We start from the raw sequence: 27,820 nt of genomic DNA on the forward strand, positions 1-27,820 counted from the left end.
ATTAGTGCCAAAAAGATTGTAAAAAACTGTAATAAGGACTTGTGGTGTGTGTGTGTGGGTGGGTGTGCGCGTGTGTGTGTCTATGTGGTGTGTGTGTGTGGGTGGGTGTGCGCATGTGTGTGTGTGTCTATGTGGTGTGTGTGGGGGTGTGTGTATGTGCGTGCGTGCGCATTTTCATGTGTGTGTGTGTGTGTGTGTGTGTGTGTGTGTGTGTGTGTGTGTGTGTGTGTGTGTGTGTGTGTGTGTGTCTGTCTGTGTCTGTGTGTGTGTGTGTCTGTCTGTGTCTGTGTGTGTAGTCATCAACATTCCCTCACACTTTACTCGGAGAGCAATATTGACCTGCTGGACAGACCCATCAAGCCTTAAGCCATAAGATTGATCTAGAATCCAGGTCACAGTGTGCTGTGGAGAACAGCCTTGAATGTTAAAGCTGTGCTATTGTCCATCTCCCCAGAAGCCCTGGGTTTATTAGCAGGAGGAAGCTAAAGTCATTCGTTCAGGGGATGGGCCAATGTAGTTCTGTTCAGAACTGTGGGTTCATCAAGGGAAGCAAGGTTGTTTGAGTGGTGAGTGTCTTGCCATGTCTGTGTTTATAGGCATGTGTCCATGTTCATTCCACTATAACTAACTCTCCCACTGTCTCTCAGGTGGATCTGTGGCAGCCCAACAGTGCCTCTCTGATCCGACACAACGCCACCGTGGACGTGCATGTGAGACGGAACAACACGCGAGGGCTTCGTGCATGCCTCCAGAAGGAACACATATATTTTAAGTAAGGGCTTAGAGACTACCCTCCCGACTCACTGCTCCCCATTTCATATTGTCTTCCCATCAATCATCACAATCAACATTAAAATGATGGAGTTTATCATTGTCATCCCTATCCTCAGGGAAGACTCTACTTTTTTCTACTGCTCTACTCTATACCTCTCTTTCTTTCTCTCTCTCTCTCTCTCTCTCTCTCTCTCTGTCTTTCTCTCTCTCTCACTCTCACTCTCCTCTTTCTCTCTCTCTCTCTCTCTCTGTCTTCTCTCTCTCTCTCTCTCTCTCTCTCTCTCTCTCTCTCTCTCTCTCTCTCTCTCTCTCTCTCTCTCTCTCTCTCTGTCTTTCTCTCTCTCTGTCTTTTTCTCTCTCTGTCTCTCTCTCTCTCTCTCTCTCTCTCTCTGTCTTTCTCTCACTCTCCTTCTCTTTCTCTCTCTGTCTTTCTCTCTCTGTCTTTCTCTCTCTCTCTCTCTCTCTCTCTGTCTTTCTCTCTGTCTTTCTCTCTCTCTCTGTCTTTCTCTCTCTCTCTGTCTTTCTCTCTCTCTCTCCCTCTCTGTCTTTCTCTCTCTCTGTCTTTCTCTCACTCTCACTCTCCTTCTCTTTCTCTTTCTCTTTCTCTTTCTCTCTCTCTCTCTCTCTCTCTCTCTCTCTCTCTCTCTCTCTCTCTCTCTCTCTCTCTCTCTCTGTCTTTCTCTCTCTCTCTCTGTCTTTCTCTCTCTCTCTCTGTCTTTCTCTCACTCTCACTCTCCTTCTCTCTCTGTCTCTCTCTCTGTCTCTCTCGCTGTCTCTCTCTGTCTGTCTCTCCTTCCTTTGACTGTTCAGATATACACTGCTCAAAAAAATAAAGGGAACACTTAAACAACACAATGTAACTCCAAGTCAATCACACTTCTGTGAAATCAAACTGTCCACTTAGGAAGCAACACTGATTGACAATACATTTCACATGCTGATGTGCAAATGGAATAGACAACAGGTGGAAATTATAGGCAATTAGCAAGACACCCCCAATAAAGGAGTGGTTCTGCAGGTGGTAACCACAGACCACTTCTCAGTTCCTATGCTTCCTGGCTGATGTTTTGGTCACTTTTGAATGCTGGCGGTGCTTTCACTCTAGTGGTAGCATGAGACGGAGTCTACAACCCACACAAGTGGCTCAGGTAGTGCAGCTCATCCAGGATGGCACATCAATGCGAGCTGTGGCAAGAAGGTTTGCTGTGTCTGTCAGCGTAGTGTCCAGAGCATGGAGGCGCTACCAGGAGACAGGCCAGTACATCAGGAGACGTGGAGGAGGCCGTAGGAGGGCAACAACCCAGCAGCAGGACCGCTACCTCCGCCTTTGTGCAAGGAGGAGCAGGAGAAGCACTGCCAGAGCCCTGCAAAATGACCTCCAGAAGGCCACAAATGTGCATGCGTCTGCTCAAACGGTCAGAAACAGACTCCATGAGGGTGGTATGAGGGCCCGACGTCCACAGGTGGGGGTAGTGCTTACAGCCCAAAACCGTGCAGGACATTTGGCATTTTCCAGAGAACACCAAGATTGGCAAATTCGCCACTGGCGCCCTGTGCTCTTCACAGATGAAAGCAGGTTCACACTGAGCACGTGACAGACGTGACAGAGTCTGGAGACGCCGTGGAGAACGTTCTGCTGCCTGCAACATCCTCCAGCATGACCGGTTTGGCGGTGGGTCAGTCATGGTGTAGGGTGGCATTTCTTTGGGGGGCCGCACAGCCCTCCATGTGCTCGCCAGAGGTAGCCTGACTGCCATTAGGTACCGAGATGAGATCCTCAGACCCCTTGTGAGACCATATGCTGGTGCAGTTGGCCCTGGGTTCCTCCTAATGCAAGACAATGCTTGACCTCATGTGGCTGGAGTGTGTCAGCAGTTCCTGCAAGAGGAAGGCATTGATGCTATGGACTGGCCCGCCCGTTCCCCAGACCTGAATCCAATTGAGCACATCTGGGACATCATGTCTCGCTCCATCCACCAACGCCACGTTGCACCACAGACTGTCCAGGAGTTGGCGGATGCTTTAGTCCAGGTCTGGGACGAGATCCCTCAGGAGACCATCCGCCACCTCATCAGGAGCATGCCCAGGCGTTGTAGGGAGGTCATACAGGCACGTGGAGGCCACACACACTACTGAGCCTCATTTTGACTTGTTTTAAGGACATTACATCAAAGTTGGATCAGCCTGTAGTGTGGTTTTCCACTTTAATTTTGAGTGTGACTCCAAATCCAGACCTTCATGGGTTGATAAATTGGATTTCCATTGATTATTTTTGTGTGATTCTGTTGTCAGCACATTCAACTATGTAAAGAAAAAAGTATTTAATAAGATTATTTCTTTCATTCAGATCTAGGATGTGTTGTTTTTAGTGTTCCTTTTATTTTTTGGAGCAGTATATATTATTTTATATTGTCTGGGTAGGGGAGGCTGGTGAGTTGAAGGGTTTCTTTATGTACAGTCTGAGAGACAGTCTGTTTTAGAGGAGAAAAGCTATGGTTGATGGGTTCATATGAGAGGGGAATAAAATATCAAATCGTAGCTGGGGAAATACAATTGTGTGTAGGGATTCCTAAAATGCCACGCTTTCAACCACTTGAATTTCTGTCCACAGTTTTCAGTTTTCTCATTAATGTGAGCTAAGCTAGTGTATGACAATAATCTTCAAAACGTACTCATTTTTGAAGAGAAAGAAAGTTCTCTGAAAAAATAGCAAAGACAGATGTAACCTTCTCCGGTGCTATGAGAATAGTTGACCAAATATGTGACAGAAGAATGTGACTCATCAAATAGAACATATTTTGTCTTCATGGACAGCAGAGGTTGATTTACTTCCAGAGGGTTGCTGAGCTCTTACACTCACACACAATAGCACTGTCTACAAGCTGTCTCTCCACACAAGGCCAAAGTCTCTGCTCTCTCTGCATTTTTTTCTCACTTGAATAAGCAAACTGATGATAAAAGGAAACTCATCTATACTAAAATCACACCCCCAAAGCTTCTTGTACTTGCAGTTATCCAAAGCTGAAACACCAAGGTCTTTTTATTTTTGTTTCAATCGTTTCTCTGTATTTTGGCTCATAGAAATACCAAGAGAAGAAAGGACTTTTCAGGAAAAATGTTTCCCATAAAACCATGTACCCATCAGACTCACACTAGTCTCTCTCTCTCTCTCTCTCTCCTGTCTGTATCTCTCTCTCTCTCTCTCTCTCTCTCTCTCTCTCTCTCTCTCTCTCTCTCTCTCTCTCTCTCTCTCTCTCTCTCTCTCTGCCTCTCTCTCTGCCCCCCCCCTCTCTCTCTCTACAGGGTGTTCATATCTAACCTTCAGAAGGAAATTGAAAAGCAGACTGGATATCGCTCTTCCCGCAAGAGGAGGTCTGAATCCCAATATGACTATGAGGTGTACCACTCTCTGGAGGAGGTAGGTGGGACACCCACACACACTCTCATTTACTCCGTTGCTCACACGATAACACACTGTTTAGTTTTGTACACACACACTAACACAGTCACACACACACACACTTTTCAGTTCAGTACAGTGCAACTAGGAGTCTTTGAGATGTGTGCATTTGCCTCTGGCCCCCTGAATCTTGAATCTGTACGCCCCAGTGCCTCAGTCCGCATGCATTCCACTGTGAGATAGGGGGAACCAGGGAGCCTTTCAGTAAGACTTCAGCAACCTATCATTATCATTACACAGCTTTGAACCAATCCTCACGCACAGGAGACACACACACACACACACACACACACACACACACACACACACACACACACACACACACACACACACACACACACACACACACACACACACACACACAGGAAACATTCACTTACATTCACCATCTGTACAATCTCTGTGTAGCAGGGCCATAATGTACATACCATTCCAGAGAGGTGGAAATACTTACATCTCCATCACCTCGATCATCCAGGACTGTTAGATTAAGCGTCTGTATAGTGTGTTAGAGTAAGGGAAAGCATGGGGGTTATTGAGTGGGTGTGAAAACACATGGAAGGAATTGAACTTTTATATTAGTGTGTGTGTGTGTGTGTGTGTGTGTGTGTGTGTGTGTGTGTGTGTGTGTGTGTGTGTGTGTGTGTGTGTGTGTGTGTGTGTGTGTGTGTGTGTGTGTGTGTGTGTGTGTGTGTGTGTGTGTGTGTGTGTGTGTGTGCGCGCGTGCGTGCGGGCTGATTCCCCCATGGAATCAGCTACAACTAAGATTCATTGCCGTGCTGCCTAGCGTGAAATGAGTTGTTTCACAGAGTTAAAGTGTGATGTGTAGGTCTAGTGTTATAGAGCTGATAGGATGGCCTGGTGCCTTTTTATCTTCATTCTAATGGCTGAATGACCACATCATTCAATTCTTTGTTTGTTGTGTTTCTCTCCCCAGATCCAGAGTTGGATGTTTGAGATGAACAGGACCCATCCTCACCTGGTGGACATGTTCTCTATAGGGAGGTCATATGAAGGCAGGCCCCTTTATGTGCTTCAGGTACTGTAGGAGACACACACACACACACACACACACACACACACACAATGTTGGTTAACTGACTGGTGTCCTGTCCTGTCAGCTAGGAAAGAGAACACGGTCCTATAAGAAGGCAGTGTGGATAGACTGTGGGGTCCATGCAAGGGAGTGGATTGGACCAGCCTTCTGCCAGTGGTTTGTCAAAGAGGTACGTTCCTTTGGCCTTCCTTGACAACTCCAGTCCTTTAGGGCAGCAGTGCCAGCTCGGCCTTGCTTTCTTATAAGAGACTGATTTCGTCCTGGGAGAGCCAGGTGTGTGTGGACTCTCCAGCCCAACAACAACATGCATTGATCAGTAAAGTGCCAAGAGGAGAAACCAGCAGGACTGTGGTCCTAGAGGCCTGGAGTTGTGCACCTCTTACGTTCTTACTGTAAATCACAGTGTTAACCTTTAATCATGTGTTGCACTGCAGTCAAATACGTCCACATGTGAGCTGTTTCACAACCTAAAAGAACCTAAGCAACACTTTGGTTGTTGAACGCCTCCAGTTAGTTAAGCAGGAAGTTTGCAATGCCAGGATAGTGGGTTCGATTCCCGGGACCACCCATACGTAAAAATGTATGCACAGATGACTGTAAGTCACTTTGGATAAAATCGTCTGCTAATTGTCACATATTATTATGATATTAATAATAGCTGGGGAAGCTGCAGCCTGCTGCTGCCTGTCTCTGGTGCTGTCTGTCTCTGGTGCTGTCTGTCTCTGGTGCTGTCTGTCTCTGGTGCTGCCTGTCTCTGCTGCTGCCTGTCTCTGGTGCTGTCTGTCTCTGGTGCTGCCTGTCTCTGGTGCTGCCTGTCTCTGGTGCTGCCTGTCTCTGGTGCTGTCTGTCTCTGGTGCTGCCTGTCTCTGGTGCTGCCTGTCTCTGGTGCTGCCTGTCTCTGGTGCTGTCTGTCTCTGGTGCTGTCTGTCTCTGGTGCTGTCTGTCTCTGGTGCTGCCTGTCTCTGGTGCTGCCTGTCTCTGGTGCTTCCTGTCTCTGGTGCTGCCTGTCTCTGGTGCTGCCTGTCTCTGGTGCTGCCTGTCTCTGCTGCTGTCTGTCTCTGGTGCTGTCGGTCTCTGGTGCTGTCTGTCTCTGCTGCTGTCTGTCTCTGGTGCTGCCTCTCTGGTGCTGCCTCTCTAGTGCTGTCTGTCTCTGGTGCTGCCTGTCTCTGCTGCTACCTGTCTCTGCTGCTGCCTGTCTCTGCTGCTGTCTGTCTCTGGTGCTGCCTGTCTCTGGTGCTGCCTGTCTCTGGTGCTGCCTGTCTCTGCTGCTGTCTGTCTCTGGTGCTGCCTGTCTCTGGTGCTGTCTGTCTCTGGTGCTGTCTGTCTCTAGTGCTGCCTGTCTCTGCTGCTGTCGGTCTCTGCTGCTGTCGGTCTCTGGTGCTGCCTGTCTCTGGTGCTGCCTGTCTCTGCTGCTGCCTGGCTGTCTCTGCTGCTGCCTGGCTGTCTCTGCTGCTGTCTGTCTCTGGTGCTGTCTGTCTCTGGTGCTGTCTGTCTCTGGTGCTGCCTGTTTCTGCTGCTGCCTGTCTCTGCTGCTGTCGGTCTCTGCTGCTGTCGGTCTCTGGTGCTGTCTGTCTCTGCTGCTGCCTGGCTGTCTCTGCTGCTGCCTGGCTGTCTCTGCTGCTGTCTGTCTCTGCTGCTGTCTGTCTCTGCTGCTGTCTGTCTATGGTGCTGAATCACTACTAATTGCATCAACTACAGTGCCAACCATCAGTCACACTCCCTTGTCAATACAGTGAACATCTGTCAAATGTTGCTGCACAATGTTGCAGACAGTTCAGAGGGCTTGCCTGTTCAAGATTTGAACAATGTGAAACATTGTGTAACGTTTTGGTCTCAAATGCAGAAGTTTAGTCCAGTGGCGGTTCTAGACCATTTCAACTAGGCCAAGCTGGGGCCAGTTGTACTGTTAGAGGGGCCAGTTACATTAGACGTTATTGTTGTCATATCGTTTTCTTCACTGCATTGCAGGCATTAGCAGGCAAAAGACCATGTTCATAATCATCATCGTTGCCACAGTCTAATAACGGATGTAAAAAAATAACGATAGCAAAAAATGTGTTATGTAAAAATTATTTCATACTCCACATTTAGGGGGGCCACAAGGGGGTCCAAAATTGTTGTCACAGTGCCACTGTCCCACCCACCCCCAGAACCGCTTGTGGTTTAGTCACATCGAATTATCATAAACTACCACACACACACACAGCTATGTCTTACTGTATTTGTGTGGACTTTTTGTGGACAAACAATTGATCCCCATTCAAAACCCTATTTCCCCTAAGCCTAACTCTAAACCCTTATTCTAACCTTAACCCTAACTCCTAAGTCTAAAATAGCATCCACCTGGGTGATGCACAGCAACCATTTCTGTGCCAGAACACTCACCACATATCAGCTGGAGAGGTAAGGAGTGATATATGCCAATTAGGGGGATGATTAGGTGGCCATGTTGGTAATTTAGCCATGACACCAGGGTTAACACCCCTACTCTTACAATAAGTGCCATGGGATTTTTAATGACCTCAGAGAGTAAGGACACCCATTTAACGTCCCATCCGAAAGAAGGCACCTTACACAGGGCAATGTCCCCTTCACTGCCCTGGGTTCTCCTTACACCAGAGAGAAGAGTGCCCCCTACTGACCCTCCAACACCATCTGGTGTCCCATCCAGGACCCACCCTGCTTAGCTTCAGAGGTAAGCCAGCATTTGGATGCAAGGTGACATGCTGCTGGCACACATACACACATCTCTCTACTTTTGCTCTGGACCCTCTCTCAGTTTGGAACCATTACAACCCTACTCTTACAATAAGTGCCATGGGATTTTTAATGACCTCAGAGAGTAAGGACACCCATTTAACGTCCCATCCGAAAGAAGGCACCTTACACAGGGCAATGTCCCCTTCACTGCCCTGGGTTCTCCTTACACCAGAGAGAAGAGTGCCCCCTACTGACCCTCCAACACCATCTGGTGTCCCATCCAGGACCCACCCTGCTTAGCTTCAGAGGTAAGCCAGCATTTGGATGCAAGGTGACATGCTGCTGGCACACATACACACATCTCTCTACTTTTGCTCTGGACCCTCTCTCAGTTTGGAACCATTACAACCATTTTGACAGAGAGCAGGGAGAGTAATGCGTCACACACAATTAAGTCCCCGCAAGTCAACCCAAACCACCCTGAAATGTCAGAGCTTTACTATAACATTGTTAGAACATAGCAAGCCGTGTGCATGTCTAGCAGGGAGGTTATGCAGCTCCAGATGAGTGTGTACTAGGACAGTATTGAGAAACTTCAAGAGTTTGTACAAGAACAGACTTTTATAATGGAGCAGATCACTGTGCTGTTTAGCTCAATAATAGTAATGTTTCCTTTTGGCCAGTGGGGGGCAGAGCTCCATCTCTCTACAAAGTCAGATTAACCTCTGCCTGAGCCTGATTACTGAGCAGGTTCCTCCACTGGAACCTGCCTGGGGAAGAGCCATTAACACACTCCTGATCAAATCAAATACAATTCTATTTGTCACATGCGCCATGAAATAACGTGAAATGCTTACAAGTCCTTAACCAACGAAATAGAGTTAAGAAAATATTTGCTTAATAGACTAAAGTAAAACATGTAATAGAAGTAACATAATGCAGCAGCATACCACCCTGCATCCCACTGCTGGCTTGTTTCTGAAGCTAAGCAGGGTTGGTCCTGGTCAGGTCCTGGATGGGAGAACAGATGCTGCTGGAAGTGGTGTTGGAGGGCCAGTAGGAGGCACCTTTTCCTCTGGTCTAAAAAAAAATATCCCAATGCCCCAGGACAGTGATTTGTGTAGGATGCCGTCTTTCGGATGGGACGTTAAACAGGTGTCCTGACACTCTGTGGTCACTAAAGATCCCATGGCACTTATCGTAAGAGTAGAGGTGTTAACCCCGGTGTCCTGGCAAATTCCCAAGCTGTCCCTCTTACCATCATGATCACCTAATTATCCCCAACTTACAATAGGCTCATTCATCCCCCCTCGTCTCCCCTGAAACTGTTCCCCAGGTTGTTGCTGTAAATGAGAATGTGTTCTCAGTCAAATTACCTGGTTAAATTATATATTTTTTTTAAACAATAGGATAAATAACAATAAGGAGGCTATATACAGAGGGTACCGGTTAGTCGAGGTAATTTGCACATATAGGAAGGGGTAATGTGACTATGCATAGATAACAGCGAGTAGCAGCAGTGTAAAAACAAAGGGAGGAGGGGGTCAATGTAAATAGTCCATTTCATGAATTGTTCAGCAGTCTTATGGCTTGGGGGTAGAAGCTATTAAGGAGTCTTTTGGACCAGGACTTGGCGCTCTGGTACCGCTTGCCGTGCGGTAGCAGAGAAAACAGTCAATGACTTGGTTGACTGGAGTCTTTGACAATTTTTTGGGCCTTCCTCTGACACCTCCTAGTACATGTACATAGGTGCTGGATGGCAGGAAGCTTGGCCCCAGTGATGTATTGGGCCGTACGCGCTACCCTCTGTAGCGCCTTACGGTCAGATGCCGAGCAGTTGCCATACCAAGCGGTGATGCAACCGGTCAGGATGCTCTCGATGGTGCAGCTGTAGAACGATGAGGAGGATGATGATGATAAGGGTTTTCTAGTAGCCCTCTATAGCAGTGGTACTGTTCAGTCACAGGTGTGTGATATCACTGGTGGATCCTCTGCCACCCTCAGACTTACAGACTGCTTAGGAGTATTAATCATGATTTATTATTCACCAACTGGAAAGTATTCTAACTGGTGAAATAAAACAGTTGCAAGAAGAGATATAGCCTATGGTTCATTGTGATCTTACCTGTCATGTTCATATAAGCCTGTTGTTGTTGTAGGCTCTGCATTCCTACCAGTATGACTCTGTGATGAGACGACTGATGAACCAACTCAACTTCTACATCATGCCTGTCTTCAACGTGGATGGATACATCTTCAGCTGGACTACGGTAGCTACAACTCTCTCTCTCTCTCTCCCTCTCTCTCTCTCTCTCTTTCCCTCTCCCCCTCTCTCGCTCACTCTATTTCCCTCTCTCCCTCTCCCTCTCTCTCTCCCTCTCCCACTCTCTTTCCCTCTCCCCCTCTCTCTTTCCCTCTCTCCCTCTCTCTCCCTCTCTCTCTCTCTTTCCCTCTCCCCCTCTCTCGCTCTCTCTCTTTCCCTCTCCCCCTCTCTCGCTCTCTCTCTCTTTCCCTCTCTCCCTCTCCCTCTCCCTCTCTCTCTCCCTCTCTCTCTCTCTCTCTCTTTCCCTCTCCCCCTCTCTCGCTCTCTCTCTCTTTCCCTCTCTCCCTCTCCCTCTCTCTCTCCCTCTCTCTTTCCCTCTCGCTCTCTCTCTCACCTAGCTAACATTTGACCCAACATGTGTATTTAAGGTGACATGTTATTAGTATATTCATAGCTACTTTGAGTCAGTGACAGTGTTCATTATTTTCCCCCCAGGATCGTTTCTGGAGGAAAACCCGGTCCAAAAACGGCAAGTATCACTGCAGAGGTGTTGACGCGAACAGGAACTGGAAAGTCAAGTGGTGTGGTGAGTTTTTAATATATCCTTGGTGTGTGTGTGTGTGTGTGTGTGTGTGTGTGTGTGTGTGTGTGTGTGTGTGTGTGTGTGTGTGTGTGTGTGTGTGTGTGTTTGTTTGTCCTCCCTTTCCCCTGCTTTCCTTCCCCTGCTGTTGGGAGATGTGTCTCCTGGTGCTCTTTCTGCTTAATTAGTGTAAGCTGTGGATTAAATGTTTGTGTGGTGACGGCACCCCCCCTGTTTGATATGATGTTGGTGGTGCTGAGAGGGGTGTAGGGTCTTCTGGGGGGTGTCTGCTATTCATCACTCAGGGAGGGAGAGAGGCTGGTTCTATGTGTGATAATTGGAATCTTAAATAAGAAAGGATAGATAATTACAGCAAGAAAAGAGCTGGGGGAAGAGAGGGAGGAAGAGAGAGAGGGAGGAAGAGAGGGGGGAAGAGAGGGAGGAAGAGAGGGGGGAAGAGAGGGGGGGAAGAGAGGGAGGAAGAGAGGGGTGGATAGACAGAGCATGTGATACTGATCATCTCCAAGGTCTGTATGAGACACTGCCCACTGGGGAAAAAAACTGGTTGCATCAACGTTGTTTCCACGTCATTTCAACAACAGAAATTATAATCTGATAACATTGAAACAACGTGGAAAACGGTTTGGAATTTCTAAAAGTAATCAGAAAGTCCCCAACGTAAGGGAATTTTGTATTTTTTTTCTCAACCAAATGCAAATGAAAAATTGAAGTTGAAGTGACATCTGTACCCAGTGAGTGGTTGTTGTTTAAGGGATTCTCACACGTGAGATTATAATGCAGCTGTCAGGTGTGTGCATACTGGTAGCGAAGTCAGGTGCAGGAGAGCAGAGATTTGTGAAAAGACGCACACTTTGTTGAGGCAAAAGTGCAAAACAGTCACAAGAATAATATTTAACAATAAACATCTTCGTGAAATAACACGGAAAAACAAACCAGTCTGGCGCGTCAACAATAAACACGTAACACAAACAATTTCACACAAAGACATGAGGGGGAACAGAGGAATAAATACAATTAGTGTGATTGGGAATGCAAACCAGGTGTGAAAGGAACAAGACAAAACCAATGGATAATAGAAGAATGGAGCGGCGATGGCTAGAAAGCCGGTGACGTCGAGTCTGCACCTGCATTGCTTGCTGTTTGGGGTTTTAGGTTTGATTTGAGTACGGGAAAACACGCTGATTGACTTGAAAGACGTACAAGACGAACTGGCACGAGAGACAGGAAACACAGGGATAAATACACTGGGGAAAATAAGCGACACCTGGAGGGGGTGGAGACATTCACAAGGACAGGTGAAACAGATCAGGGTGTGACAGCAGCAGAAATGGCTATAGGCCTGAGTTTTTCCTGACCACGAGACAGAAACAGGAAAACTCTAGGCCCTTAAGTCAAACCTGCCACATTAGATTATCCAGCTACTGTAAAGGCAGGCTAGAATACATGTAACGGTTGTCGTCGGGATTGGAGGACCAAAACGCAGCAGGAATGTGGATGCTCATCTTGTATTTATTTTAAATAATGAGAACACCAAAATAACAAACAAAGAACGCACGAACAACAAAACAGTCTTGTCAGGCTCACATATGCAAAACAAGAAACAATCTCCCACAAACACTTAACCAAACACATATCCATATATAGGACTCTCAATCAGAGGCAACTAGAAAACACCTGCCTCCAATTGAGAGTCCAACCCCAATAAACTAGACAAAGAAATACAAAAGACTAGAGACCACATAGAAATACAAACCTAGAACATAACCCCAAAAACCCGGAAATAATAAATCAAACACCCTACTACATAAAACACCACCCCGAGCCACATAAACAAAATACCCTCTGCCACGTCCTGACCAAACTACAATAACAAATAACCCTTATACTGGTCAGGACGTGACAATACAGTACAAGATCCACTGCCTTGTCCTTTACCTTGTGCCACTTTCACATTTTCCTGGGTAACAAACCCTTCTATGCTCTGTGTATAACTAATTGCCAGGCGTATGTAGATGCGTACTGGCTGGGGACCTGTGGGAACAAGTTGTTAAAACACACGCTGTGTAAAACACGGCCTTGGTCTACACAGAGTATTCATTATGGGGGCCAAGACCTATGAAAACTACATGATAATGATAGGCCTCAGCTTGGTGTTGAGATGTATCATTATACTGTAGCATAGAATGGGAGGGGAATGACAAATAATCCAAACTACAGTATGTATTGTTGATTTAACCCTCAGAGCCATCTGTATTTTGAATAAGGCTCTGAGTTTTGAAAGCTGACCAGAAAAGAACTCTGGCTCCTCGCTAAAGCCTGGAACGAGGCCCTAATTATGAGAATAGGCAATAGGCACATGTTAATGCTTACTGAAGCCGCTATGTGTTTTGTGCAGACCAATCACCTCTTTTTCAAGGTTGGATGATACCAGGGGTAATTTACCGTCTAATTTTAATCAGTCAATTAATTTAGGAAATTGTTCATTTACACTGTTTGTATTATACATAGACATGGCTCATTCCCTGTTGGATTTGCATATGGAAATATTAATTCGGCCCAGAGTTTTGAGGTGCTGCTTTTTGCTCATGGGCAAGTCTCTTAGATCATGCTCTTTCTTGTCTGTCTGCAGGTTATGCCAAGTTGTGCTTCTAACTTTTATTTTTGGAGTACTCATTTACATAATTAATGGGCATGCGTACTGTAGTTGGAAGGTATAGTTCTGCTTAGAATACATGAATATGCAAAAAATAATCTGAGAGAGATATGTAGCCAGCGTAGTCCATCTGAAGAGGTATCCATCCACATTGAAAACAGGCTTCAATGACACAAAGTAGCTATGAATATAAAAATAACATGAAAGAGGGAGAGGTGAAAGAAGACTGTTTTTTTGGGGGTCAAAATTCCCCCAAGAGAAATGTCTAAAACGTATTGAATTGAGAACAAAATGTCAACAGGCTGTGTGGACAAAAAATATGTCCCCGGTGTGTTTTATACCTCCCATTTACCATGAACAATTTTATAATCTAGCAGATTTACTCAGAGCAATTTTCTCTGCATCAAATCAAATCAAATATATTTATTTAGCCCTTCTTACATCAGCTGATATATCAAAGTGCTGTACAGAAACCCAGCCTAAAACCCCAAACAGCAAGCAATGCAGGTGTAGAAGCATAAAATGTATTCAAAAAAGGTCACAGATACATACACTAACACCATAGTAAAACCCTGTCATAAAGTATTGGGTATAGTTCCACTATAAACTAGTATAACCTCTCTGTATGTATTTACAGCACTTAATACTGTATGATTACAGTAAGTAACAGTACCTGCCCTGTCGTTGTTTCTCCCTGCCAGAGGAGGGTGCATCCTCCCACCCCTGTGATGACACGTACTGCGGACCCTTCCCCGAGTCCGAGCCAGAGGTCAAGGCAGTGGCCAAGTTCCTGCGGAAGCACAAGAAGCGTGTCAAGGCCTACGTCTCCATCCACGCCTACGCCCAAATGTTGCTCTACCCCTACTCCTATAAATACGCCACCATCCCTAACTTCAACTGTGTGGTGAGAGACAGATCTGTGACCACAGTCAATCAATGAATCAATGTTGTTGCAACTCACATTGGAATTGAATAAATGATTGTAATGTAATGTATTGCCTGATTCAGGAGTCAGCTGCACACAATGCAGTGACTGCCCTGTACTCTGCCTATGGAGTGAGGTACAGATATGGACCTGCCTCCACCACGCTGTGTGAGTTATGCACACTCTCTCCTTCCCAACGTTTACTTACTTCAGCAACACACTGCAAAACACTCAGAAAACATCTAGCTCATAATATTTAAATATTTAAGAATTCCTGCCGCACCCGTTTGCCTGTGGAAAACCCTCCCAATGAATCCGAACTGTTTTATTTGTTCTGACTTCAACAGATGTCAGCTCAGGCAGCTCCATGGACTGGGCCTATAGGAACGGGATCCCTTATGCCTTTGCCTTTGAACTGCGGGACACAGGCTACTTTGGCTTCCTGTTACCTGAAGCTCTGATTAACCCCACCTGTACTGAGACCATGAGAGCAGTGAAGACCATCTCATCAGGCCTACTGAAGAAGTGTGAGACAGGGACGTATCAGCTGGACAGGGAGAGATATCCATATCTCTGAGATATATATAGACATTTACAGTATCTCTGCATCTGCTAGGGAATAACTACGGGTGGTGGGTTATTGTGCCAAAAAGGAAAATGCAACATGTATCATGCAAGCCTTGATGTTTACCCAAGAGTGGTCACCACTCCATTTTATGTCTGTATGTTAGAGGCTATAGTGGTACTTGAAAATGCCCTCAAACTGGTTTCAAATGTAAAATTATTTAGATGTCATATTACATAAAATCTTCACCTTGTACTATCAACAACTCGACTGTTTACAGTGTACGGTGAACGCAAGCACTTGAATGCCATTTTCAAGAGACTGACATTGCATTTCACAGAGTCTTTTTCTTGAACTTGCCATTTTGACCCATTAAAGCTTCACTATCTGGAGCACCATCAGCTAACTCAGTGGTGTAGTCGTGCCTGGAGAAGTGGGTATATTCTATCTTTTGCCAAAGATGTCCCAAACGGCCCGCTGGGTGAATTCTATGAGAAACAGTGACATACACTCTGAATGACCTAAAATGATAAATCCCATATTGGTCTTTCACAGTCAGGCCAACCCAAACTGTAGTGTTCATATTGGTCTTTTACAGTCAGGCCAACCCAAACTGTACTGTTCATATTGGTCTTTCACAGTCAGGCCAACCCAAACTGTACTGTTCATATTGGTCTTTCACAGTCAGGCCAACCCAAGATGTACTGTTCATATTGGTCTTTCACAGTCAGGCCAACCCAAACTGTACTCTTCATATTGGTCTTTCACAGTCAGGCCAACCCAAGATGTACTGTTCATATTGGTCTTTCACAGTCAGGCCAACCCAAACTGTACTCTTCATATTGGTCTTTCACAGTCAGGCCAACCCAAACTGTACTGTTCATATTGGTCTTACACGGTCAGGCCAACCCAAACTGTACTGTTCATATTGGTCTTTCACGGTCAGGCCAACCCAAACTGTACTGTTCATATTGGTCTTTCACGGTCAGGCCAACCCAAGCTGTACTGTTCATATTGGTCTTTCACAGTCAGGCCAACCCAAGCTGTACTGTGCAAGTAGGCTAATAATATGCCTACTATTGAAATGGATACATGAGGCTGGCCAATGTCAGTTTTTTATAGAAAAACAACAAAATAGAATGTTGTAACTCCATAACAATGTTTAAACCACATCCGGAGACCACTTTTGAGGTCAGGGAACAATCTAAGAAATTTAGATTTTTTTGTGAAGTTACCCTATAATTTGCAGGCACCTAGCACTGTTGTTTGATTAGCAGTGTTTCTGTAGGACATGAGATTGAGTTTGCAAAACAAATGGCCACTAGATTGATGCAAATAATCATGATATAATTCTGGCAAGTAGGCATAGGCTACTTGGTAGCTAGTTAACGCTTAATTTAGAAGGTTTTGGGAAAGCCTTTCCATCTACCAGAAGACGATTAGGCCTATCATTAGCATTGCTATATTTTTCCTGCTCCTTCATTGTCTGAAACCAGGATGTTTTGTCTCATATTATGAGGCATGTTTCAAAGTAGCTTATAGCCAAAATCCCACCATAGAAATGTGGAGGCAATTATTTTATAAAGACATATTGGTTTTCTTTAAAATGTCTTAAATTGTCTAGCAGCCAAAGGCATTATCCAAGTCATATTAGCAACCCATGATAATTGTTGCATCTTTAGATTTCCCCTCTTTCAAAATATCTAAAGGATATTTACATCTCTGTCCTTGAAACCGCTTGCATGTGCAGTGCACATTTTAGAACAGTGTTTTCCCCACATAGGCCTACTGCCATGTGCACATTGCTGAGCCTAAAATGTGAAATAATAGTTTTTTAACATTCTAAGCTAAACATTCTGATCTGTTCCATCAGCCTTATTAATTGATATGGCATATACCTCCACTACACTACTTTGATACGCATCATGGCGATTAAGAAGTGAGTATACGCAATGCTCACTGAAAATATGTGGGCATAAGTCGTATGTATACCTGTGTATTCACCCACTAAACCACTGAGCTAACTGCTCTAGGTGTCTTCTAAAGACATTTTACATTAATTGTTGTAGAACAAGGTCATAAAAATGTGTTTATATGGTACAAACAACAAGGATGCCTAAAGTATCAATAAAGGGATAGTTCACACAAATTACACAATTACATGTTGGTTTCCTTGCCCTGTAAGCAGTCTATTAACTTCTCTGGACAAGGTGGGACGTGAGGGTCCCACTCTACTCAACAGCCAGTGAAATAGCATGGCGCGAAATACAAAACAGCAAAAATATCATAATTTCAATTTTTCAAATATACGACTATTTTACACCATTTTAAAGATACACTTCTTAATGTAACCACATTGTCCGATTTCAAAAAGGCTTTACAGCGAAAGCAAAACATTAGATTATGTTAGGAGAGTACATAGACAAAAATAACCACACAGCCATTTTCCAAGCAAGGATATATGTCACAAAAACCCAAAACACAGCTAAATGAAGCACTAACCTTTGACGATCTTCATCAGATGACACTCCTAGGACATCATGTTACACAATACATGTATGTTTTGTTCGATAAAGTTCATATTTATATCCAAAAACAGCATTTTACATTGGCGCATGATGTTCAGAAAATGTATTCCCACCAAAACCTCCGGTGAATGACCACATCAATTTACAAAAATACTCATCATAAACGTTGACAAAATACATAACAATTATTTTAAGAATTATAGATACAGTACTCCTTTATGCAACCGCTGTGTCAGATTTTAAAATAGCTTTTCGGCGAAAGCACATTTTTCAATATTCTGAGTACATAGCTCGCCATCAAAGCAAGCTATACAGACACCCGCCAAGTTCTGGTGTCACCTAAACTCAGAATTAGTATTATAAATATTCTCTTACCTTTGCTGATCTTCATCAGAATGCACTCCCAGGACTGCTACTTCCACAAGAAATGTTGTTTTTGTTCGAAATAATCCATATTTATGTCCAAATACCTCCGTTTTGTTTGTGCGTACAGAGCACTATCCAAAGGCATAATGCGCGAGCGCAGTACCAGAGACTAAAAGTCAAAATGTTCCATTACCGTTCTTATAAGCATGTCAAACGTTGTTTAAAATCAATCTTTATGGTATTTTTAACGTAAAAATGCGATAATATTCCAACCGGACAATAGCATATTCATTCAAGAAGAAAAAGAAGGAACGGCGGGATCGCGCATCCTCAATCCCTTTGTCGCCAGGCAGTCCACTGATTGACTGAGCTCCTTTTCTCTGCCGGGTTACAGGAGACAGATGAAACAAGTTTCTGAAGGCTTTTGACAGCTAATGGAAGCCTTAGGAAGTGCAACGTGACCCCACAGACACTGTAGTTTCGATAGGGATTAGAAAGAAGAACTACAATTCTCAGATCTCCCACTTCCGGGTTGAATTTTTCTCAGGTTTTTGCCTGCCATATGAGTTCTGTTATACTCACAGACACCATTCAAACAGTTTTAGAAACTTCAGAGTGTTTTCTATCCAAATCTACTAATAATATGCATATTCTAGTTTCTGGGCCAGAGTAGTAACCAGTTTAATTTGGGTACGTTTTTCATCCGGCCGTGAAAATACTGCCCCCTATACTTTAAGAAGTTAACAACGTATGACAGCAATCCATGCTTTAGTTTGTTTAGCTGGCCACTGTTCCAATGCAAATTCAATGCAAGTCAACAGTACCTGTATTATAATTTTTGCACTTTATGTATCTAAAAATGTATTGTGTAACTCAATGAAGTTACTTATAGATAATTTGGACATTAATGTAAAATGCTTATAAAGGTACCATTGGCTTGCATTGGATTTCTTCTGCAAATGCAGAAAAGTTATCATTTGAAACAGTATCCAGGTAAACAAAACCAAAGCATGGATTGCTGTCATATCTTGTCCATAGACTGCTTACAGGGTAAGTAAACCAATATGTAATTTTGTCTTTTGGTTGAACTATCCCTTTAACAAAGTGATTTGAAATGGACTTTAAACCCTTTTTATAATTTTGTAAAGGATAAGTTAATCTTTTTTTATCAAGGGGAAATGTTTACTTTTGATAGAAAGTGTAACGGACATTTACTGAAATGTAATACATCTTATTTCTTTTTTTATGAGGTTGTCACATGGATGTTTTCTTTGACATTACTATCATTACAAACATTACAATAGCATCATTTTACAGTAACAGCCCACTGCACACAGACGTCAGTTCAACGTCTAATTTTGATTTACATTTGGTTGAGTTGTCAACTAACGTGAATGCAACGTGAAATCAACAAAAAATGTCACCATGTCATTTATTGGATTTATGTTAAAAGTTGGGTGAAAAAAGACAAAATGCCCATATGTTGATGACTTTTTGCAAATCCAATAAGTTTTCCACGTGGATTCAATGCATCACATCGATTTTTGGGGTTGAAATGATGTGGAAACTAGCGGGACAACTTCTGGTGAAACTGGAGGGCACGCAATTCAAATAAATAATCGTAAAAATTATGGATATTAAACATTTAGGTACATATAAGTGTCTTATATTGGCTGAAACCTTAAATTCTTGTTAATCTAACTGCGTTGTCCGATTTACAGTAGCTATTACAGCGAAAACCTGCCATGCGATTGTTTGAGGACGGCGCCCCAGATCAAAATATTTTTCCACCGGCACAGGTTTCATACATTTACAAATAACGATTAAATATTGACTTACTTTTTGAAAATCTTTCTCTGATTTGTCATCCAAAGGGTCCCAGCTATAACATGTAGTGACGTTTTGTTAGATAAAATCCTTCTTTATATCCCAAAAGGTCTGTTTAGTTGGCGCCATCGATTTGAGTAATCCACTCGTTCAACATGCAGAGAAAGGAATCCGAAAATCTACCACTAAACTTTGTTTCAACCAGTCAAAATAAATGTCTATTTACTCTTTAGATACCCTAAAATGTAATCAAACTATAATATTTCTTACGGAAACAAGTATGTTCAATAGGAAACCGATTTTAGCAGGTGCGTCCTGTCTTCATGGCGCATAAACACGAATTTCCAAGACTGTGTCACTGTACCTAAACTGATATTTCTTATTCATTTTTAAAGTTACAAGCCTGAAACCTTCAACATAAACTGCTGACACCCTGTGGAAGCCATAGGAATTGCATCTAGAGAGCTCATTTTCAATATGACCTTTTTCAAAAAAATAATTTTAAAATTCTGGTTGGTTTTTCTTTGGATTCTTTCCTAACATATCTATTGTGTTATATTCTCCTACATTATTTTAACATTTATACAAACTTCAAAGTGTTTTCTTTCCAACGGTAACATTGATATGCATATCCTGGCTTCAGGGCCTGAGTAACAGGCAGTTTACTTTGGGCACGTCATTCAGGCGGAAATTGAGAAAAAAGGGGCCTAGCCCTAAGAAGTTTTTAATTCAACCAGTTTTTGCCCAGTGGGAGGAGTGTAATATCATGTGTGGTAGGTAGTGTAACAAACGCAGTGAAGCAGTCTGCTATTTCCTATCTCTGTTATTAATAATTCATTCTAACAAGACACAGCGTGCCGTGTTTCTGGGCCCTGAGACAACACACTCATACTGTATATCACCCTGTTTAGTCCAATCATCGCGTATTTATGCAAACAGTTATCATGATTGCTGCCCACTCTCCCAATTGACAAGGATCAATGTGGATCAACTACTGTTACAATTTGATGTGGATGACAATGATGACTTGGTACCAGATCGGTCAGAGTTAGGTTTTTTCAAATTTCTTCTCCCCCTGCCACCCTAAAACTCCATTGATCACAACACTAAATAACTAATGAAGAAAGATCCTTGTGCTGTCTGTCTCTTACTGTAGCTAGACATCAATCAATCCTGTGTGGGTGTAAGAGACTGCGTGTGCTTATTTTACCTTTATTTAACTAGGCAAGTCAGTTAAGAACAAATTCTTATTTTCAATGACGGCCCAAGAACAGTGGGTTAACTGCCTTGTTCAGGGGTAGAACGACAAATGTTTACCTTGTCAGCTCAGGGATTCAATCTTGCAACCTTCCGGTTACTAGTCCAACGCTCTAACCACTAGGCTACCTGCCGTGTGAGACAGTGTGTGAGAGACTGGTAAGAATGTATCAGGATTCTCCCTCCCACTTGGGTGTAAAGTACTAATAATTGTTCTGGATAAGCAACCAAGACACAGAGATAGACATTCATCTTCAAAATTGGCAGGGGATGTTCCTGTATTGAGAAAAATTATTTGCTACCACCATATGCTGTACATTTCATGTTGTTTGAGCTAAGACACAGAATGGTATGGTACGAGGATCTTTCAATACTGGCACTTTAGTGGCTTTTAGCCTCAAGTGTTGATCAAGTACTCTCTTTCATAGAGCCTCTTCCTTCGCTGACACTGCAGTTTGGGTTACCTTTCGTTTTTCTACAAGTAATCAACATCATGGCTCACTTTCAAGAGTGCAGTATCACCCTACCTTTGGTGAAAAACAGATTGATTGCAGGTACCAGACAAAGGAACAAACAGGTGTAGTATTTTGTTCAATATCACATCCATTATGCTAGTTATACACAGTATAATGAGTTATTTAATATCACATCCATTGCACTAGTTATACACAGTATAATGAGTTATTTAATATCACATCCATTACACTAGTTATACACAGTATAATGAGTTATTTAATATCACATCCATTACGCTAGTTATACACAGTATAATGAGTTATTTAATATCACATCCATTACACTAGTTATACACAGTATAATGAGTTATTTAATATCACATCCATTACGCTAGTTATACTCAGTATAATGAGTTGTTCAATATCACATCCATTACGCTAGTTACACTCAGTGTAATTAGTTAGAAACACAGGAGAGTTTGTTAGATTCAACATTTTGTTGATCCTGACTCAGATAATTTAAAGCCTTCTGATGTGGTTCTTTGACCAAGAAGAAGAGTGATGGAATGCTGCATCAAACGACCTGGCCTCCACAATCACCCGACCTCAACCCAATTGAGATGGTTTGGGATGAGTTGGACCCCAGAGTGAACCCAACAAGTGCTCATTATATGTGGGAGCTCCTTCAAGACTGTTGGAAAAGCATTCCAGGTGAAGCTAGTTGAGAGAATGCCAAGAGTGTGCAAAGCTGTCATCAAGGCAAAGGGTGGCTACTTTGAAGAATCTCAAATATAAAATATATTTTGATTTGTTTAACACTCTTTTGGTTACTAAATTATTCCATGTGTGCTATTTTATAGTTTTGATGACTTCACTATTATTCTACAATGTAGAAAATAGTAAAAATAAAGAAAAACCCTTGAATGAGTAGGTGTGTCCAAACTTTTGACTGGTACTGTATTTGGCACAAGCGAAATGCTTGTGTTCCTAGCTCCAACAGTGCCGTAGTATCTAACAATTCACAACAATACACACACATCTAAAAGTAAAATAAAGGAATTAAGAAATATATAAATATTACGACGAGCAATGTCGGACTGGCATTGACTATATAAACATTATTAAAGTGACCAGTTTTATGCATCATCTCATTATTTGACAGGTGCATTAGTTTGAAAAGGCAGGAGGGGGATTGCTTTGCTCCCACAATATTTTTTTAATTAATGTAATATCATCATGATCAGGTAGATTATTTCTATAGTACACGCGCGCACATACACACCCTGCTGCCTCACTGCGGCCGTTTTTTAACGTGCGTGACGTCGCTTCCTTCCAACATGGCGCAGCTAGGCAGGTTGCTAATGGCAATCTGAGGGATTTACCCCACCTTCTGTCTTTATTTATGTCTGTATGTTAGGGCCACTGCCGCTGTCCTCTCGAATAGAACACATCGGTCTGGAACGGCTGCTGCCCTTGGGACAGGTACTACTCCTCGCCCCAATTCCGGTACGCCATGTATGAGGGCAAAAAGACGAAAAACATGTTTTTAACCAGAGCTTTGGAGAAGATCCTGGCCGATAAAGAGGTTAAAAAGGCTCACCATTCGCAATTGCGAAAAGCCTGCGAGGTGGCACTAGGTAAGTTTTATTTCTGACATTATCACAGTCTTAGTTTGTAATTGATTTACCAACGTCATGCATCTCTGGTTAATACTGCCTACTATGTTTTCGGCTGCTACGTTGTCGCCAGCCCCAAGGTTCGCGAAAGTATACGACTCCTTGGGCTGCATTGTCGCAACAAAGTCGTTCTAGAATCTGTCCGCAACATTGCAGCTACAGTTGATATGGATTTTCGCTCACTATTTTAGGTTTTATTCTCGTAAAGGACGGTAGATAGTTGTTGAATATACAACTATCGAGGTGGCATTATAGGCTCTCGGATAATCATCGCTTAGTTACTCTGTGTGGATACGGAAATGGTGCAAATGACAGGGGTGGGTGCCTCCTTTGACAGTTGCAAACTGCTACACTAGTTTATTACGCATGCAACTGACAATACCGTGCTGTATAAATAATTAGCTATTAACTGAAAGCAAACTGTCACTTGTTATTTCCAATTATAAAACATTATGGAATTGCTGCTGCATTTGTCTGCAAGTCATAGGCTGCAGGCTACATCAATTCGTAGCCTATACAATTATTCCTGCAAGAAGAAGAAGCGATTTTAAATTGTTAGACTGATATGTGCAAATCATTTTGCCACATTACTTTAACTTTTTTCCTGATGGGATCGTCTGTGTGGGTTATACGAAGCAGTCTGTCTACTCTGCTCTAGAAATCCAGACTGCCCTGCGTGTCCGGAGAGGGGGGGTCATGGCTGAATGGGATACAGTTTATGTCAAATTGACGTTTAAAGTTGACATTTTTTTGCATTTTACCAAACCCTGACCCTTTTCCTAACCTTAACCCAATTATCTTAACCTGCTACGTAAATTCTCCTAACCTGCTACGAACTCAATTATTGTCAATTCTGACATAAACTGTATCCCTTCTAGTCAGAACCGTAGAGGGAGTGGTGTTGAAAGAAAAACAAGTAGCCTAGCTTGGCAGTGAATCTTGGCTACTGTGATGTCTTTGGAGACCCGGACCGGCGTTTATGTCTTGGGTTGTCCCCAAAAACACATGCGCATCGGGAAAGTGGCAGATGTATCATTCGCACCAGGTGCATTTAGCTGCATTTAGCTGAAACGCGTCTTCACACTATAGCCTATTTCCAGTGGCCTTGTTGAATTTAGAAAGAGGAAGGGCCCATCTGAACTTCACATGAATCATTTTAATCTGTCATGAAAAATGTCAGGACAGGTTTTGTTTTTCCCTGCATAGTCATTTCTGGTCCATTTATGTGTTTTTGGTCAATTTGGAAAATGGCTTGGAACAAGTTACTCTCTGTTCTGCTACTCCAGTAACCTGACACTGCTGGTGAAACAATGACCCCACAGACCACCTTTGTTGTTGAGCAGCCAGTGAGTCTAGTTTATCTTCATTTTACTGTACCTGTCTCTCCACTGTTTACGGGGATAGCAAATGCACATTACTACATTACATTGACATTTTAGTCATTCAGCAGATGCTCTTATTAAGGGCTTGTAAGTAAGCATTTCACTGTAAGGTCTACACCTGTTGTATTCGGCACTTGCTGCAAATAACATTTGATTCGATTTTTTTGTTTGACTTACAGTTAGTGCATTCATCTTAAGGTTGCTAGGTCGGACAACCACATATCACAGTCATAGTAAGTAGATGGGGGTGTGCTGTGGGATTATTTAAAATACTCTTTGAAGAGGTAGGGTTTCAGAAGATGGGCAGGTACTCTGCTGTCCTAGCTGCAGGGGGAAGCTGGTTCTACCACTGGGGTGCAGGACAGCGAAGAGCTTTGACTGGGATGAGTGGGAGCTGCCCTCCTTTAGGAGTGGGAGGGCAAAGAGACCAGAGGTGTACTTGGGTTGGGGTGTAGGGTTTGAGCAGAGCCTGAAGGTAGGGAGGGGCAGTTCCTCTTGCTGTTCTGTAGGTAAGCACCATGGTCTTGTAGTGGATGCGAGCTCTGACTGGAAGTCAGTGGCGTGTGTGGAAGAGCAGGGTGACATCTGAGAACTTGGGAAGGTTGAAAACCAGGCTGGCTGCATCATTCTGGATAGGTTGCAGGAGTTTGATGGCACAAGAGGAAAACCCAGCCAACAGAGAGCTGCAGTAGTCCAGACGAAAGATGACAAGTGCCTAGATTAGGCCCTTCGCCAACTCCTGTGGGAGGTAGCGTTGTACTCTACAGATGTTGTAGAGCATGAACCTGCAGGTGCAAGTCACTGCTTTGATGTTTGCAGAGAATGAGAGGGTCTTTTCCAGGGTCACGGCAAGTTTCTTTGCACTCCGGAAGGGGGACACCGTGGAGTTGTCAACCGTGATCGAGAGGCCTTGGAGCGGACAGGCCTTCCCCGGGAGGAAGAGCAGCTCCGTCTTGTTGAGGTGGAGCTTGAAGTGGTGGGCCGACATCCAAGCTGAGATATCTGCCAGGCACACGGAGATGTGTGTCGCCACCTAGGTGGTGGGAAGGAGAAAAGTAGTTGAGTGTCATCCGCATAGCAATGATAGGAGAGACCATGTGAGGATATGATGTAGCCGAGTGACTCGAGAGGAGAGGAGAGGGTCTAGAACAGAGCCCTGGGGGACACCAGTAGTGAGAGCATGTGGTGCAGATACAGATCCTCTCCATGTCACCTGGTAGGATGGGCCTGAGACGAGATGCCCAGCCCTGAGAGGGTGGAGAGGAGGATCTGATGGTTCACGGTGTCGAAGGCAGATCTAGGAGAATGAGAACAGGGGATTGAGAGTCAGCTTTGGCAGTACTGAGAGCCTCCGTCACACCCAGGAGAGTAGTCTCGGTTGAGTGACCCGTCTTGAAGCCTGACTGGTTAGGGTCAAGAAGATCAATCTGAGAGAGGTAGCTAGAGTGTTGGTCAGAGGCAGCGTGCTCAGTGGACTCAATAGGCTGAGTGAATGAGGAGTGGATGTCATCAACCTTCTTTTCAAAGGATACAGAGGAAGAGCAAGTAGAGAGGAGTGGAAGAATAATAGGTCCTACTACAGAAGTTTAGAGTAGTTTTCCTCCATTTTCGCTCAGCTGCCCGCAGACCTTTTCTGTTAGCTTGCAATGAGTCACTCAGTCACTGCACAGGAGGGGTGGGCCGAGCCCATACGCAATGCTATGATGTTATTACGCTGTTAGTAACACAATTGAGTGTTAGCATGTTCAGTAAAACTTACTCTTTTGATGTAAAAATATTTGATTACACATTTCTGTAGTTTTTCCCCATTGTGTTACATAGGCTACTGGGTTTATGTTAGCATTAGGCTATGTACTTCCTGGGTTTGTGTTGTGAGATTATCCTAGATAGGCAGAGAGTCTGCAGTAGGAATGAAGCTCCCTCTACATTCATAAACAGAATAGCCCAGATTATTCAGAGCATCACAGTGTGGGTGTTTTAAGAGCAGTGAGTTTAACATAATGCTTCCTCATACCTATTATCAATAAGAAAAAACACCCGTACTATGTCGTGGCAGAAACTACAGGATGCCATCCTTATTAGGCACGATTCTAAAGGTGATTTTCTTTTTTCTTGTGCCTGAATTAGTATTTTTCATGATAACCAGCTGTGATTTTATTCAAAAGCTTGGATCTTGTACCTATTGGAGGTGTGGATGGAGAGTGTGAATGCCATTCATCCAAAGACACTGAGAAACTCAGTAACCACTGCCTGTCTAAACAACTGGGTCACCCAGTATACTCAGAGACTTACGCAATCTTCCCTCTTACCTTGAGGCACAGAGACATCTCTGAGAGAATGCCACTACTCACTGACAGTCCCTCTGATTGGGATTCATTTAGTCCTCACTGTCCTCCTCTTTGGGACACCTTGTAATCCTTCCAAGACAACCCCTAGTCCCCTATTCACTACCAGCTACCCCACATTCCTACCAACTACCCCTCGTCCCCTACCCCACGCCCCTACCCCCCCCCCGTCCCCTACCCACTACCCCTAGTCCCCTACCCACTACCCCTAGTCCCCTACCCACTACCCCTAGTCCACTACCCCTAGTCCCCTACCCACTACCACTAGTCCACTACCCCTAGTCTCCTACCCACTACCCCTAGTCCCCTACCCACTACCACTAGTCCCCTACCCACAAGCCCTTACCCACTAGCCCTAAAAGGGTCCCAAAAGGGTTCTACCTGGAACCAAAAAGGGTTCTTCAAAGGGTTCTACTATGAGGGACAGCCGAAGAACCATTTCAGGTTCTAGATGGCACCTTTTTTTCTAAGAGTGTAGACACGTCATCAATCTAATAATACTGGAGTTATTTTTGTCACTTTGACCAGGGATGTTGTATCATCTCTAGTGTTGTTGATATTCAGCCCTCTTCTTGTAGGTATGTGATCTACCTTGTAACACTATCCAATACATGACATTTGTTCTATTGAAAAACGAAGTTGTCAGATTGAGTATGTTCTCACTTTCACTGTGGACTTGACTTTTGCTCTGGTTCAGGAAAACATCCTGTAACAGCTTGGGTTCTCACATTGTCACAAAGAGGCAGAACAGTGATGGAAGCAGGAGTACATTCATCTTGGATCACAGAGTAGTGGGCGGCCGCCTGGCGCTGCCCACCTATTCTGAGAATGAGGTTTATGATTCATTTCATTCATGATGATTAAATAGTTTACTAACACCGGGCTGACTTTCAAGTGGGCTCCCGAGTGGCGCAGCGGTCTAAGGCACTGCATCTCAGTGCTAGAGGCGTCACTACAGACCCTGGTTCGATTCCAGGCTGTATCAC

General features: G+C 43.9%; 2 protein-coding genes across 4 annotated transcripts in view; both read left to right on the forward strand.

Annotated features, from left to right (window-relative positions):
- The window catches only part of LOC106590408 (carboxypeptidase A6), a 61,225-nt gene extending 42,089 nt beyond the window's left edge, over window positions 1-19,136 (forward strand). Inside the window, exons 3-11 of the mRNA XM_014181399.3 lie at window positions 648-772; window positions 4,078-4,192; window positions 5,172-5,273; window positions 5,356-5,460; window positions 10,151-10,261; window positions 10,750-10,840; window positions 14,210-14,412; window positions 14,517-14,601; window positions 14,781-19,136. Of these exons, the coding sequence (XP_014036874.1) occupies window positions 648-772; window positions 4,078-4,192; window positions 5,172-5,273; window positions 5,356-5,460; window positions 10,151-10,261; window positions 10,750-10,840; window positions 14,210-14,412; window positions 14,517-14,601; window positions 14,781-15,010 (1,167 nt within the window). The 3' untranslated portion in view covers window positions 15,011-19,136. The remainder of the gene's footprint in view (window positions 1-647; window positions 773-4,077; window positions 4,193-5,171; window positions 5,274-5,355; window positions 5,461-10,150; window positions 10,262-10,749; window positions 10,841-14,209; window positions 14,413-14,516; window positions 14,602-14,780) is intronic.
- Window positions 19,137-22,747: 3,611 nt separating this feature from the next.
- Window positions 22,748-27,820, forward strand: part of LOC106590401 (brefeldin A-inhibited guanine nucleotide-exchange protein 1) — a 101,103-nt gene continuing 96,030 nt past the window's right edge. For 2 of the 3 annotated variants that reach the window (XM_082970761.1, XM_014181382.3), the window contains exon 1: window positions 22,748-23,068. In XM_082970761.1, the coding sequence (XP_082826887.1) occupies window positions 22,945-23,068 (124 nt within the window). In that variant the 5' untranslated portion in view covers window positions 22,748-22,944. The remainder of the gene's footprint in view (window positions 23,069-27,820) is intronic. The other variant, XM_014181383.3, reaches the window with a different exon arrangement.

Source organism: Salmo salar, chromosome 29 (assembly GCF_965601325.2).
Source record: "Salmo salar chromosome 29, fSalSal1, whole genome shotgun sequence".
Lineage (NCBI taxonomy): Eukaryota > Metazoa > Chordata > Actinopteri > Salmoniformes > Salmonidae > Salmo > Salmo salar.